Genomic DNA, 17,050 nt, shown 5'->3' on the forward strand with positions numbered 1-17,050 from the left:
TGATGATTGCTCTCCAAGCAGGGTCTGGTTGGTTGCTTCCTTTGCAAGTGGTTAGAACTTTAGTTGTACAGTGTTGGTTTGGTAGTCATCGTTAAGAGGGTCCGTTGGTTTGTTTTAAGAGAATTCGATTATTTTGGTAGGCTATTTAATCAGAGCAAGTGTAGAAACAGCTTTCTGTGAGTCCATTTTTTTTGTTTTATGTTTTCAAGGTTTTAGAATTTTCAAAGTTAATGATTATCAGATGTGTTTTCAACTAGCTATTTAACATGGGTTAGTACTCTGATTCCCAATTTATATGATTTTTAAAATACATTTTTAACATTATATCTTACCAAAATTGCTGCTGAAATAATGATTGTTAAGAGTTTGAGCTGATGCCTTATCTAATACTTTTGGTAACTTAGCTCGTTCACGAATTGATTTTGTTTTGTCTTTGACAACAAAATGTGTACGTTCATCAACTTTCAGAAAGATAACACATCACGATAATAATCCTGAGAAATTTAATTGCCTAAAACCCTCCTAAAACTAAATGTTAAAAAATGCCACATTTAACGAAATTTCACATTTTCACCTAATTTTACCAATTAAACAATGTTAAAGAAATCGTTCCATCGCAAATCTCATCCCAGTGAATTTCTGTGAAGGTTATTTCCGAGTATTTTATTGGGAAAATTTGTAATTAGGGAAAACATTCTCTCGTTCCCACAATTTACGTAAACTTAGGGATGTTCTAGTTTACAACGACATAGCGCTCTTAAAAATCTAATTTTAAATTAGAGCACCTTGGCAGCTTCTACCAGCTGTTTCAAAGCATTTCCTCGAATGCTAAACTTTTTGATTCATTTTCCGTTACACCCATCCCAACCACCACCACCAGTCGTTGAAATTGGATTAACAAGTTTGTCGTAAAGCAACGAATTAGTACATCCAAAGACGCGCCCCGGCACAGTGCGGAAGATATGGCTCTACTCGACTCTGTCTGGAAAGTACCGCTTGTTGAAACGATGAATAAGAATGATGTTGGAAGTAGGCCAGATTTCCATGTAATGTGCTGAGGAATGTTCACGATTTTAGCCAATTATTTCCAGAAGACTGATCGTGTTTCTTTTTGAAGATTCTGTTGACAGTTTAATTTAATTTATTTCATTTCAAGGAATCATTGCTTCAATTTAACACAATTTCTTTATTTTCTTCAATCACTTTATCTTTATTTTCATATATATCTTGAAAACAATGATATTTTTGATAGAAATTTTACCAACTGAGCACATCAACCAGAGAATTTGCACCAAGGTTGATAATGATAAAATTATCGAGGCTCGATAACGATAGTTATAACGTTATTTCGATAATTTATCGACGATAATCTCATCGCCGATAATGGACGATAACTCAATTTTTAAATCTTTCTAAAATCGACTTAACCTTCCCTTGGTATTAAAAAAAATGACACATATGGTATTGGGGTCCTTTTCGTCCCCAAACTTTAAAAAATCGTCAAAAATCCGTTTTTGACCGATTCCGGTTCTTTTGGTCATAAATGAAAGCTTAAGACGTCCTCTTTCCGAAACCGACCTTGAAAACCGGATGATATATCTATGAATTTCTTGAAGTTTAATACGTGGATGATAACGAGAACCAGTTCCAGATTGGCCAGAATGGCTCGGTGAACAACACCATTACCAAAGATAGACATACAGAGAAACCTCTTTTTACGCGCTGGCGTTACGCTTTTTGTTTCATTAATTTCTCTTAAACCATACAATATTTTTGCAAGCTTCAAAAAGCGTTTTGTAGATCTGAACAAAACCTACAAATTGCTTTTAAAAGATTGCAAAAGTTGCGAAAAACATTCAATATTACGCCCATTTTAAATGTAAGTCTTGATTTAAAAATTTTGAAAATATTGTATTCGAAAAGATCAGAAAATTTCACGAATGTTTCATGTTTAAACATTGTAAATCGGACCTATAGTTGCTGAGATATCGACATTCGAAAATGGGGTGGGTTGTTTGGGTGAGACTTAGAAAACATCAATTTGTTTTTTAACCTTTGCATGGCAATAACTCAGCAACTATGGGTCGTATCAACAAAATTCAATAAAGCAAAATATAGAGAATTTTCTCAGCTTTTCAAAAATATTTTTTTAAAGGTGGGAAAACATGGGCACTAATTTAAAAAAATGAAATTTTCAAAAAAAAATCCTAGAAAAGGTTATAACTTGAAAACGGCGCAATTTATCAAAAATTCAGCACAGTACATTTTGATTGCAAATTCGATTTTACATAAAAAAAAAATGAAGTTGAAAAATTTTTACGACCAATATTAGATTTTTTGAAAAAATCTGTATTGATTCAAAAAATCATAACTCGGTCAAAGATTTTTTGCCCATTCTGGAAATTTCTGAAAAGTTGACATTTTATGTCCTCTAAAACATATCAAAAAATAAAAAAAATAAAAATAGTGTTTTTTTGAAAATCAAGTTTTAGTGACAAAAAGTTAAATTAAAAATCACCAAAAAAATTTTTACCGTGTATCATTTTTTTTCAGTGTAGTCCATATCCATTAGGGTGGGTACGTTTTTCAAAAAGTTCTCGGATCAAGTTTTAGTATGATTCCCCTTGTAGGGCATGCCCATAGAGACTTTCATGCCAAATATCAGCTCATTTAGTTGTAAACTGGCTGCGCGCATCAGGGTTAAAGTTTACATGGGAATTACTATGGGAAATTGGAACTTTTTGTTCAAACGCTCCTACAGGTCTGGGAAAATCACGCGCCAACTTCTGGTATGGTCAGGCCTATGGGGAATGGTCTGGAGAACACTTTTCCCGAAGAGAGCATATGGATTCGTTGTCCCTAGACCTGGCGCATCGGCAAACAATCCGATATCTCCGGAATCAACGGTTTTCCCCCAAAAAGCATCAAATTTTCCTTAGCATGCTATGAAAGCTTGATGAACACCGCGACGCCATACGTCAGACAGCTACCACGTGGGTGAGAAACGGCTGGAATATTTAATTGCAAACCTTCTTTTAAGTAGAAAATGATCATTTCGAGTAATCCTGATATTATTTAGTCGAATTCAGAATCTTTGCATAGCAAATTTGATATTTTTTTGCAAATATTTCAACCACGTGGTAGCTGCCTGACATATGGCGTCGCGGTGTTCATCAAGCTTTCATAGCATGCTAAGGAAAATTTGATGCTTTTTGGGGGAAAACCGTTGATTCCGGAGACATCGGATTGTTTGCCGATGCGCCAGGTCTAGGGACAACGAATCCATATGCTCTCTTCGGGAAAAGTGTTCTCCAGACCATTCCCCAATGTCTGACCATACCAGAAGTTGGCGCGTGATTTTCCCAGACCTGTAGAAGCGTTTGTACAAAAAGTTCCAATTTCCCATAGTAATTCCCATGTAAACTTTAACCCTGATGCGCGCAGCCAGTTTACAACCAAATGAGCTGATATTTGGCATGAAAGTCCCTATGGGCATGCCCTACAAGGGGAACCATACTAAAACTTGATCCGAGAACTTTTTGAAAAACGTACCCACCCTAATATCCATACCTACAACTTTGCCGAAGACACCAAATCAATCAAAAAATTCCTTCAAAAGATACAGATTTTTGAATTTTCACTTTTCATTTTGTATGGACAGCTGCCAAATTTGTATGGAAAATTATATGGACAAACTAATGATGCAAAATGGCTTCTTTGGGCATACCGAAGGCACCAAAAAAGATTCAGCCGGATTAAAAAATACAAAAAAATGGAATGACCGAAATCTCAGAGAATTGCAACTCAAAAAGGTCATTTTTCGGTTGTAGCCGATTCTCGGTGGCCACAGTGACCAAATCCGGGTTTCCAGGTTGGTTTTGGAAAGGGGGAGTCCTAAGCTTTCATTTGTGATCAAAAGAACCGGAATCGGTCAAAAACTGGATTTTTGACGATTTTTTTAATGTTTGGGGTCGAAAAGGACCCCAATACCTTTAAAGTAACTTTTTTTATGGACGCTCCCCGAGGTGTATTTGTTGTGTGTAATGTGTATTTATACTATAAATTTAACGTCAGAAAATTTCAAGGCTCTAGCCTGTATATGGCAAAAGTTATGGCAAATTCAATTTTCAAAAAGGCCGAAAGGACCCCAATACCGTAGGAAGGTTAACCAATATCATTTTCAATGCTTTCATTTAGAATATATTTTTTTGAAAATCTTGTAATTTTTCAAGAACGATTGTTCACAAAATACCGTATTTTTTTAAAATACTCAAATTTTAATAATTAGCAACAAGGGTAGCAAACGAAGCGAAATTTTGCATGGTTTTTCACTTTATAAGAGTTTTGTTTTTTTTTATTTGATAAAAAACTAAAATTTTCACAAATACCGTATTTTTCGAAAATCCTCAAATATTCAAAATTTGCAATAGAGGTATCAAAAGAAGCGAAATTTGGTAAAGAGTTTTTTGGGAGTTTTTTTCACAAAAAAACTATTTTTCGAAAGTACTCAATTTTCATAACATGCAAACTGGGAACCAAACGAAGCAAATTTTGTATGCTTTTATCATTTTATTAAAACTTTATTAGGAAAATACTAAAATTTACATAAATAACTGTATATTTTTTTCGAAAATACTCAAATTTTCAAAATATGTGCATCAAACGAAGTGAAATTTGATTTGCTTTTTCTCATCAATATTTTTGAAATATACTAAATTTTTCCCAAATCACCGTTTTTTCGAAAGAACTTAAGTTTTGGAAATTTGCAGAATGGGTCTCAAATAAATTGAAATTTTGTATGCTTTTTAATTCATTAGGCTTTTTAAAAAAAAAACTTAAATTTCACAAATAACCGTAATTTATTCCAAAATACTCAATTTTAGGTATAAAAACGAAGCAAAATTGTGTATGCTTTTTCACCTTATTAATGCTTTTTTTTGTAAAAAAATAAAAATAAATAAAAATATCAATCAGTCGAAGTCACAAAGAATTTAAGAGCGCCCGCCGTGGGATTCGAACCAGCAACCTCTGGATTGTGAGTCCAGTGCGCAGTTTGATTGATCCACACAGGCGAGACGTTTTTTTGTAAAATACTAATATTTTTACAAAATACCATATTTTTTCGAGAATACTCAGTTTTTTTAATTTGCAACATGGGTATCAAACTACAATGAATTGAAAAAGCATACAACTTTTCATTTCGTTTGATACCTATATAGCAAATTTTAAAAATTTGTGCACTTGAAAATTTTGAAAATTTTTGTTTTTTTTTGCGAAAAAAAATACAATATTCAGTGAAAATTTCAGCATTTCCAAAAATCTCTAATAAAGTGAAAATGTTGTATGCTTTCGATAATTTTTTTTATTCATCCCTTAAAATACTGTATTTAAGACATTTTATAGCAAAGTTTAAATATTTTCATTCATTCAATTTGTTGCAGGATTTGGTCCGCAAGTTTGAAAATTTTTGAATAAGAAGAAAACAACTTCCTTGGTTTCTGTGCACCCTTTACCAAAAGATAAAATCGTTAAAATGCTCAATTTGAACAATAAATCTATAGCTACAAATTTCAATCCATACTAACAATTGCAATTTAGCCCATACCAACACAATGCAATTCAGCCCTCAAAAGTGCTTGATACAAGAATATGCTCCACTGGGAAACAGAATGCATGAAAATTTGAAAATCCTTCAATGATTACTGGAACGTGATCCAACACAAGTGTGCGAATATGTTCCGGTTGGAATTTGATTTTTTTTTTCCACCCTCTCTCTCGCAGTCCTTGGACACCGGTCATTCCGGACTCACATAAAAGTTGTCCAACATGACCCGGATGGGTGATGTACAACGCAGTTGGTGTGCCTTTCCCTTGTTGAACATGGGGGGAGAGGTGATGGAAGAGTGGTGTGCTATTAAAAACGGGATCCCAGATGGTTTGGTTCTGGGGAATTTATTAAAAAAAAAAAACTATATTTTTATGTGCCTTCGAGCACTTTTACCGGTATTTAGTGTGAAAAGTGTGCAGTAGGAAGAACATTCCGTCGGGTCGTTGAAGTACGTGAGATTCGTGCTGCAATGAAACAGAACTAAAGAGGGCTTGAAAAATCTAATGATTCATCTGAAGAGTATTGAATGATAAACTGTAAAATCTATCATTGAGTTTATCGATTCTGAATTCAGTGAATTGTTTGTTTATCTAGTAGTTTTTGTTTTCGAAAGGACGTATACAATTTGCTTTGGTCCAGGTTCCATACAACAGTTTTTACTGTTCTCATTGAGTTTTTACATGTTTGTCAAAGCAAAATTCTTTCCATGGTCCTTAAAAAAGCTCTCTCAACATTTTAGCCGTTTTAAAAATACGAAGTCCTATAAAATCGGTTGATTTCAATGCAAAAGAAAAAAAAACAAGTTCAACAAACTTTTAACAAGCCGACATCCACAACTCCCGAATCCATCACTAAACCATAAAGGGCACCATTTTTCGTTATCCAGATAAACAAGCTTCATGATTTCCTCCGAAAAACAACTGACAAATGGTCGTAAAAACACATACAATCCCCAGCTGCAGTCGATTGTTGTTTGTTCCGCCGAAGAGGGCGAATCATGTTTACCTGACCTGAACAGCACTCGTACAGCCAGCCGACCTGGAAATAACTCTTTTATGATCCAATTTGATCCGCAAAGGCTCATTCGCGGTAGGGAGGGGGGCCTGAATTCACAAAACCGGATCAGTTTCGCATGAAATGGGATTGCCGCCAGGTGGGGTGTTCAGCAGGAGCTGGGGAAAAACTCAATCATTCCACCGTTCACCAATCATTGTGGAATTGCTGTAGAGGTTCGAATTTCATCCTGCTAGCGTACGCGAGACCATGGCCAGGGGAGTTACGCCGTTGAATTGCGTTACTTTGAGCGGTTGTCAATCGCCCAAGTGTATGCAACCTGTGTGGCGAAATTGCTACACAACATCGCCACAGCTTATTCTACTCCATACAGTGGTGCGAAAATTGATAGCTCTTTCTGTAGTGCGTCTACGGAATTGGATTGAAGTTGAACGACGCCATGATTTTCGTTCCTTGATGGTTTCCTGTAAAGCGGTATCGGAAATTCCGGGAAGAAAATATTTCGAAACAGTTTTGCACCTGACGCTCTGCGTCACCAGTGACTACGAGGAAATCACACTCTTCCAAATTTTCTCTGCATGGGCAAACATTTGGAAGATTCTTTGAAGCGAGCGCCCTAAAGTATGCAGTACCCCACACTGTCACGTTGGCTTCAATTTCATCGGGAAATCAGTCAGCTAGAACTTGAAGGAAATCACTGTTTCTGTACACGGAAACAAATCGTCCCAGCTGCTTTGACGTTCGTTTTGAACAATAATTCAACCCAAATCATTGCAAATTTAACCCGTTTGGACATTTGAACGTCGCTTTTTCCGTGCAGTTTTGTACTTTCTCAATCTACAAACTAGGAAAGCTTCACCTTTGGGAAGTTGCGGATCAATCTCCTCTCATGTTGCACCATGTGCACAACAAAGCACGTGAGTCGCTTAGTGGATTACATTCTATCGATTGATCCAAGGCAGTTGACGGCGATACCACGTCAAGATCCAACAAGGGCATGTAATTCGCGGAATGCAGCCTGATGCAACGAAGAAGATGTTGATGGTGATTTGAAATGGAGCAACGGAGGTTCAAGTTGTAACACACATACACGTGGGAATATAAGCCGTGTCATGAAGCGAAAACTTTGAACTTTCCGCCGGATGTTTTAGTAAATGTCAGGCCAGATGGCGCCTTTGAAGATAGGACGATTGTTTTGCCATGTGAAAGAGGGCTCAAGCAGTAATTCACGCTATGACATGGTTAGCCCTTCCTGAGCGTCACAGGTAAATATCTAAAACAAAATATTTACAAACATATTGACGAGAGTTAATAGGCTTAACTATTGATTGTCATGATTATTCTATGTACTTCAAGAATTCATACAGATTTTTAGAACCTTAAAAGTTCAATTTTCAATTCGGTTTTATTGGTGAATAATCAAGATACAATGAGTTATTTTGAAGTGCATAACAGAGTTTTGGAGTTCCTTACAGCTGTGTGTTGCATCATAATCCATTTAGGAACAATTATTTCTTTAACTAAGGCACTAGCAAGAGTAAGAAAAAACTATAAAAAAAAACTTACAGAAATTGCAAAGGAAAGGGGATAGAGGAAGAGAAAGCTTAATACTAGATCACAGAAAATTTATCCTTTGTAGATGTGTTTGATCATCAGTTCCCCAAGGGCCAGGAATTGTTCTGCCTTGTTCCGGCAGCTCCGAAACCGCGTCATCATCTCCCCCGCGAGAGCAAAGAACTCCGGCAGGGTGAAGAGATCTTCCCCGGTGACTTCTTGCTGGGCCGTACTGCCGCTACCGGCAGCGACCACGCTGGCGAACGAACGCCCCCAACCAGGAGGGAACGCTGAGTTTTCAGCTGGAACCGTACGCTGTCCAGCTGCAGGAACGGCTGCGCTCGTACTTCGCTGAGGAGGGTGGGACGCTTTCTTCTTCCTCTTTTCCTGCTTCTCGAGGTAGGCCTTGCGCGCGACGCATCCGCGGTAATTGCCGGTATGGTTGCCGTCACAGTTCGTGCACTTTATGCGCGGCTTGGTTTGTTCTGCCTTGTCCCCCAAGTCCGCCTTTCGTGGCAGTGCGCACGCCTCCGAGAGGTGTGACTCACCGCACTTCACGCAGCGGGGCCGGAGGTTGCAGTTCCGCGAGCCGTGGCCGAATTTCTGGCAACGGTGGCATTGCGCTACGTCCATCGGGTTCTTGGTGTAAAACCGCCAGTTTACCCAAAAACCGTCCAACGTTTTAGTCCGCCGCAGGTCTTGGATCTTGACGGTGCCGCGGTCGAAGTACAACAGGTACAGTGTGTGTGTACCTGTTACCGTTGTCTTGCGCGAGAGCACTTTAATCTCCCGCGGTTTTATTCCGGCGTCCGAAAGGTGACCCTTCAGGTCGGAGATCGGACGGTCTTGATAACCCTGCAAGACAACCTTAACAGGGGGCTTCTCGGGGTTGAATGTGTAGAAGTTGAAGTTGCTACGCTTCAATTCTTCAAACACCAGGTCGAAATTCCCGACTTACCGATTTTCAGACAATATCCGAGGCCTTCCAGCAACTCGTCAACATCGTCCGCTAACGTGTCCAAAACAAAAATTGGAGGTGGTCTACGTTCCGCTGGAGAGTTGTTCTTTTTTGACGTCGGCACTTTTTTCCGTGCACGACCATCATCGTCGTCGTCGTCGTCGGTAGTGCTGCTACCGTCATAGTTGTTATTTTCTTCGTCGTCGCTCAGCATCTGGAACTCGTTCCTGATGGGGATGTTGGCGGATGTTGATGTGCCACTGGTCGTGGCACCGGAAGTACCGGAACGGGTTCGCACTGGTGATCTTGGGACATATCCAGGATGTAGTAACTTTTTGTCGATGCCTTCAGCGCTGACGCTCCCCTGCGCGATGGCGGCCGACACGGCGTTGGTTTGTTTACCTTTTTGCACACGGCCGGTAGACGAACTTCGCGGGTTTTTCGAGGCCGCACTCGAACTGCCACGGCCACGGCCGGCCTTTGGCATGCTGGAGAAGCAAACTCGCGGGTAACCACAATCAATTACGGCGAAAAATATCGAAAAAACGATGGAGCACTGAGCACTAGCTGCATGCTCTCGTGCGTACACGGAGGGAGCTGAACCTTAAAAGTTTCGCTTTAAATTGGGCTTGAAATGTTCTCTAAACAGAAAGTTTCAATTTCAAAGATTTTTGGTATATTGAAAGTATTTTTTTTAAATGTCATAAATTTATAGCAAAAGCCTGAGTATTTATAAAATTCTTCCTTTAGTTGAAAATCACTGACCTAGAGAATTTTGCACAGAAAAACAGCTGAATCTTGTGCAATTTTCCCCTTTTTTGAATGCATCAAAATTGTGTTTCAGCAGAATTTAAGAAGGACTTTATCTAACTTTATAAGTTTCAATACGGACTTATGAGACCACAAACCAGACCTAAAGTAACAAACCCGGACAAAATCTGTTAAGTCAGTGCAGCAAAACCGTGTGGACAAAAAAGTTAAACCGCTGTATCCGCTTTGTAAATGCGACTCCAATACTCTTCATGGGTCATGGGAAAAAAAAATACGTTTTCAGTAAAGAAGGCTAATAAGTTAAACTGGAATGAAACAAATATTTTTGTGTGACTTCTTTTTTTATTTTCTAGATCTTAAACATTCTTCTATGGAACCAAAATTGAGACAATCCATAAACCACGTGGAACCATTATTAAAATCTCAGACACCCCCCTCCAAACAAATCTTTTTTGTATGGACCATAGACAATCGCTGAACCAGCCCCCCTCCCCTTAAGGTGTCCACGTGATTTATGGATGGTCGCAATACATATTCTTCAAATTAATAAATGCTACTTCTTGTTTTCAAAATACCCTTGAAATATGAATAGCTATCTCTGTATTCTATGAATACTAGTTAGGTTGGAGTCCTTCTACCTGTCCCAATGATTTACAATAATCGTCATCGTCTACTCTTTCTTCCTATAACCCTAATTCTCAGTATAGACCTTCGGTCTTCTTAGTCAGTCTACCTGTCCTCGTTGATATGCAATATCTTAATATTTTGTTTGAGCAGCATGAGTGAAGCATGTAATATACTGCACTGGAAGTTCTACCTTGACTGACACTTTTGCTTCAAGAGTGGAGTAGCAGTTTCAGCAACAGTGACAGCCTCTAGTTATTTTGCTGGCTGCACCTTGAAACATCTCAAAACACTGTGAGCACGACAATTTGCCATTTAATACTTGAATGCGTTTCAAAGGAATACAAATAAATCATTAACCGGTACGGTGACACAAACATGGTTGAATTTGTGCAACACACTCAATTGAATTTTGATACCGTATTATTTCAGTTGAACAAACAAGACTTATTGAACCAATCAACATTATTATCAACAGAACACACAATCGTTTGAAAAATATTAATTTATTTCCATTGTTGTCACACGTCCAGCCACCCCCGTCCAATTGTGCACCAGTTTTATTAATCGATTCGTTGTTGTATTTTCTTTCCCGTTTTCCCACCACGTGCATCATTATAAAATCATCACCAATCAATCCACCTCAAACATCAACCCCTCAAATCAACCAACCCCTCACCAAAATAAATGGCTGCTCGAAAACTCCCGCCCTGCGTTTGCTCCCCCCTCGACCGTGTGTGCCATCCAACACCACCCACCCCGTGCCTGCTTGCCTCCAGATCCAAACTGGAAGCTGCCGAAAAACTGGCCGCCGCTTCCAGCGCCGCGTAAGTGTTCCAGAAACCAACCAACTATCCTCCTGTAGAGCGCCAATTTACCAACCCCCTTGCTGCATTTAGTTGAATTTCTCTTAGAGATATGCCGATTCCCACCTCCCAAGTAAATTTTTTTTCCAGGAGTTCTACAAGAGTTCTTCAAGATAGCTACAGCATAGCAGTTTGGGCCGCGGTAGGATAAAACTCTCTTCAAATACTCTTCCAAACTCCTGAAGAAGTTTTGAAGAGAATTTCCTACCGCGGTCCAAACTCCTATGCTGTAGCTATCTTGAAGAGCTCTTGTAGAACTGCTGGAAAAAATGTTACTTGGGCTGCCCTCCTCTCCCTCAAGCTTTGAAAATGAGCTTTCCTAGTTTAGGTTTTTTTCTGTTAAACTCTAGTTCAAAATTCTTGTCTCTAGTGAGTTGAGAAACAATCTAGCGTTTCATCGTTTGCTTTATTGTTTTCGTTACAAAAAAAAACTTGTCTCGCTCGCAATAGTTCTTTGATAGTTCAAAAGTTTTGTTTTCTTTAAGTCTTTTCACTATCATTGTTTAAACTAAACAGTAGTGTCTGTGAACTTGCACACAGCTAGCTACCTTTTTCCATGCGCTAGCATAAAAAAAAACAATAAAGAAAAAGTTTCTCCTTTCAAGCTTTTCACTTGATCTGATATTATCAATTCCCGTTCAGCACAGAGTCTGGACGCTCCAATTTACAGCGCGTGAAGTTTAAAAATTAAAATTAGATCCAGCAACTGTCGCTTCCGTTTTGTTAAACCACTCTGTCGTAGTAGAAGTTATCTATCTTTATCAGATTACAAAAGAAATATGCAACTTCTTATTTTCTCGTTCCTGTGAAAAGTTCTGTCTGTTCCAGTTTTGTTTTTTTTTTACTAATTTACAAATAATACGTTTTTCAATACTTCGCTGTGGAGCAATTCTCTACGAAATCGGTCTTTTATCTTCAATTTTTCAATTTTTGTATTTTTTAATCCGGCTAAAAAATTTTTGGTGCCTTCGGTATGCCCAAAGAAGCCATTTTGCATCATTGGTTTTTCATTTAATTTTCCATTCAAATTTGGCAACTGTCCATTCAAAAATGATGTATGAAAATTCAAAAATCTGTATCTTTTGAAGGCATTTTTTGATCGATTTGGTGTCTTCGGCAAAGTTGTAGGTATAGACAGGCCCGTATCCAGGATTCTTCAATGGGGGGTGTTTTCCCCCATAAGGCGTTAGGGGTGTAAGTGTGTTATAGGAAGGGCGTATACAGTCAACAAATGCGTACCAAACAAAAACGTGAAATTTGCTTTATATATTGTAGCAGTAATGCTAAAAAAATATCTAAACATCAATAAGTTCATGAATATATTGTTATTCTTGCATATATTATTGATGTGATATATGTGATAGAAAATATTGAAATAACGTTATTGAATCCTTGATAGTTTAGATTTAGAGATCTAACTGTTTAACCCTTTCAGGCCTGATGGGTCATATATGACCCAAAAATATTTATTTTCAAAAGCAGCCTATAATTTTCGTATTGCCATAAGTATCATTTTCCCATAATTTACTCAAAAAATATTTTTTTCAAAATTCAGGCTTGAAAGGGTTAAGAACAGTTAGAAAACTGTTCAACTTTTATAGTGCATTGCACCATGAAAATGAACAGTTTTATTCCTGGTTCCCGTTGGCATGAACTCTGTTCACGATTACGCGAACTCATTTGTTTGAGTGCATACAATTGCTTACGAGGCCATTTCACGAAGCGGAACACCACTCGAAATTGACTTTTTCTGAACATGCCTGAAATTTAGCGGAGCTGTTTATCCTATCGAAACATGCAAAATCCCTACTTTTTGGCACCGCCCCAAAGTTTTACGATTTTCATCTATTGTTTTATATTAAATTAATTAGTTTTCAAATAGCCATGTCTTGGATACAAAAAAGCAAAAATCGACTGCTTTTTTAAGAAACGCTGAATTCATCAAATTTTTTATTCGAATCAAACTTTACTTGTTAGGGCAAGTTGATCATCCCTGCATCATTTATTCTAATTGCTCAAAATGCTGCCATGTTTGATTTTAATCAAAATCATGACGCTGAATTGAATCAGCGTCAAGTTTCTTTTAAAAATTGCAGTTGAATATTGCTCTACCAAATTTTTTTCCAAAATATTTGACAAAGTTTTTTTTAAATGGCGAAAATCGCAAAACTTTGGGGCAATGTCAAAAAATAGAAGATTTTTGCATGTTTCGATATGATAAACAGTTTCGCCAAATTTCAGCAGGATCAGAAAAAGAAGATTTCGAATTTGTACTTTTTTGTTTCCAGTTGGGGAGAAATGACTCTATATAAAAAAACACTTTGGCGTACATAGTCAAAGTTGGATTTGGATCTGGCCGATAACGATCTAAGTATTTTACTAACAAAATCCAGGAGGGCCTATCCAGTTAGTCAAAGGCTTTATAATAAAAATAGCTGGCCGTTTTAGTGCGATTTCGATTTTTCAAGATTTTTATGAGGGCGTATTAAGCTAAACTTTAGTTTTTTTCAAGGCGTCAACGATCAAAGTTTTTTTTAATAATTTTTATGAAGGCGTATTAAGCGAGAGTTAAGTTTTTTTTTCAAGGCGTCAGCGATCTAAGCTTTTTTTATATTTTCTTGAGGGCGTATTTAGTGACAGTTGATTTTTTTTCAAGCCGTCAACGATCAAAGTTTTTTTTAAAATAATTTATTGAGGGCGAATTTAGTAAAAGTTTTTTTTTCAAGGCGTCAACGATCAATTTTTTTAAAATAATTTTAATGAAGGCGTATTAAGCGAGAGTTTAGTTTTTTTTTCAAGGCGTCAGCGATCAAAGTTTTTTTTTATATTTTCTTGAGGGCGTATTTAGTGACAGTTGATTTTTTTCCAGCCGTCAACGATCAAAGTTTTTTTTAAATATTTTCTTGAGGGCGTATTCAGTGGAAGTTTTTTTGCAAGGCGTCAACGATCAAAGTTTTTTTTAAATAATTTCTTGAGGGCGTATTAATGAAAGTTTTTTTTAAGGCGCCAACGATCAAATTTTTTTTAAATAATTTTTATGAAGGCGTATTAAGCGAGAGTTTAGTTTTTTTTTTCAAGGCGTCAGCGATCAAAGTTTTTTTTTTATTTTCTTGAGGGCGTATTTAGTGACAGTTGAATTTTTTTTCCAGTCGTCAACGATCAAAGTTTTTTTTTAAATATTTTCTTGAGGGCGTATTCAGTGGAAGTTTTTTTTCAAGCCGTCAACGATCAAAGTTTTTTTTAATAATTTCTTGAGGGCGTATTAGTGAAAGTTTTTTTTTCAAGGCGCCAACGATCAAAGTTTTTTTTAAATAATTTTTATGCAGGCGTATTAAGCGAGAGTTTAGTTTTTTTCAAGGCGTCAACGATCAAAGTTTTTTTTTAAATAATTTATTGAGGGCGTATTTAGTGACAGTTGATTTTTTTTCAAGCCGTCAACGATCAAAAATTTGTTTTAAATAATTTATTGAGGGCGTATTTAATGAAAAAAACATTTTCAAGGCGTCAACGATCAAAGTTTTTTTTTAATAATTTATTCAGGGCCAATTTAGTGAAACTTTTTTTTTCAAGGCGTCAACGATCAAAGTTTTTTTTTAATTTATGAAGGCGTATTAAGCGAGAGTTTAGTTTTTTTCAAGGCGTCAGCGATCAAAGTTTTTTTTATATTTTCTTGATGGCGTATTTAGTGACAGTTGATTTTTTGTCAAGCCGTCAGCGATCAAAGGTTTTTTTATATTTTCTTGAGGGCGTATTTAGTGACAGTTGATTTTTTTTCCAGCCGTCAACGATCAAAGTTTTTTTTTAAATATTTTCTTGAGGGCGTATTCAGTGGAAGTTTTTTTGCAAGGCGTCAACGATCAAAGTTTTTTTTAAATAATTTCTTGAGGGCGTATTAATGAAAGTTTTTTTTTAAGGCGCCAACGATCAAATTTTTTTTAAATAATTTTTATGAAGGCGTATTAAGCGAGAGTTTAGTTTTTTTTTCAAGGCGTCAGCGATCAAAGTTTTTTTTTATTTTCTTGAGGGCGTATTTAGTGACAGTTGAATTTTTTTTCCAGTCGTCAACGATCAAAGTTTTTTTTAAATATTTTCTTGAGGGCGTATTCAGTGGAAGTTTTTTTTCAAGCCGTCAACGATCAAAGTTTTTTTTAATAATTTCTTGAAAGTTTTTTTTTCAAGGCGCCAACGATCAAAGTTTTTTTTAAATAATTTTTATGCAGGCGTATTAAGCGAGAGTTTAGTTTTTTTCAAGGCGTCAACGATCAAAGTTTTTTTTTAAATAATTTATTGAGGGCGTATTTAGTGACAGTTGATTTTTTTTCAAGCCGTCAACGATCAAAAATTTGTTTTAAATAATTTATTGAGGGCGTATTTAATGAAAAAAACATTTTCGAGGCGTCAACGATCAAAGTTTTTTTTAAATAATTTATTCAGGGCCAATTTAGTGAAACTTTTTTTTCAAGGCGTCAACGATCAAAGTTTTTTTTTTTAATTTATGAAGGCGTATTAAGCGAGAGTTTAGTTTTTTTCAAGGCGTCAGCGATCAAAGTTTTTTTTTATATTTTCTTGATGGCGTATTTAGTGACAGTTGATTTTTTGTCAAGCCGTCAGCGATCAAAGGTTTTTTTTTATATTTTCTTGAGGGCGTATTTAGTGACAGTTGAATTTTTTTCAAGTCGCCAACGATCAAAGTTTTTTTTTATAATTTATTGAGGGCGTATTTAGCGAAAAAAAAAATTCAAGGCGTCAACGATCAAAGTTTTTTTTAAATAATTTATTGAGGGCAAATTTAGTGAATGTTTTTTTTTCAAGGCGTCAACGCTCAAAGTTTTTTTTAAATAATTTTCATGAAGGCGTATTAAGCGAGTGTTTAGTTGTTTTTTTTTTTCAAGGCGTCAGCGATCAAAGTTTTTTTTTATATTTTCTTGAGGGCGTATTTAGTGGAAGTTTTTTTGCAAGGCGTCAACGATCAAAGTTTTTTTTTTAATATTTTCTTGAGGGCGTATTCAGTGGAAGTTTTTTGCAAGGCGTCAACGATCAAAGTTTTTTTTTTAATTTCTTGAGGGCGTATTTAGTGACAGTTGATTTTTTTTTTCAGGCCGTCAACGATCAAAGTTTTTTTTATATTTTCTTAAGGGCGTATTTAGTGAAAGTTTTTTTTTCAAGGCGTCAACGATCAAAGTTTTTTTTAAATTATTTTAATGAAGGCGTATTAAGCGAGAGTTTAGTTTTTTTCAAGGCGTCAACGATCAAAGCTTTTTTTATATTTTCTTGAGGGCGTATTTAGTGACAGTTGATTTTTTTTCAGGCCGTCAACGATCAAAGTTTTTTTTTAATATTTTCTTGAGGGCGTATTTAATGGAAGTTTTTTTGCAAGGCGTCAACGATCAAAGTTTTTTTTAATAACTTCTTGAGGGCGTATTTAGTTAATTAGTTAAAGTTTTTTTTAAGGCGTCAACGATCAAAGTTTTTTTGAAATTATTTTTATGAAGGCGTATTAAGTGAGACTTTAGTTTTTTTCAAGGCGTCAGCGATCAAAGCTTTTTTGATATTTTCTTGTTGGCGTATTTAGTGGACGTTTTTTTGCAAGGCGTCAACGATCAATGTTTTTTTTTAATAATTTCTTGAGGGCGTATTTAATTAAAGTTTTTTTTT

General features: G+C 36.4%; 1 protein-coding gene across 24 annotated transcripts in view; it reads left to right on the forward strand.

Annotated features, from left to right (window-relative positions):
- LOC120428611 (potassium voltage-gated channel subfamily KQT member 1) overlaps positions 1–17,050 on the forward strand; it is a 404,586-nt gene that overhangs the window by 271,434 nt on the left and 116,102 nt on the right. For 18 of the 24 annotated variants that reach the window (XM_052710673.1, XM_052710652.1, XM_052710651.1 and 15 more), the window contains one exon: positions 11,309–11,356. The exons of the other annotated variants lie outside the window; for them this stretch is intronic. In XM_052710673.1, coding sequence (XP_052566633.1) covers positions 11,309–11,356 — 48 coding nt within the window. The remainder of the gene's footprint in view (positions 1–11,308; positions 11,357–17,050) is intronic. 24 annotated transcript variants of the gene reach the window in all.

The sequence above is a fragment of the Culex pipiens genome, chromosome 3, assembly GCF_016801865.2.
Source record: "Culex pipiens pallens isolate TS chromosome 3, TS_CPP_V2, whole genome shotgun sequence".
NCBI lineage: Eukaryota > Metazoa > Arthropoda > Insecta > Diptera > Culicidae > Culex > Culex pipiens.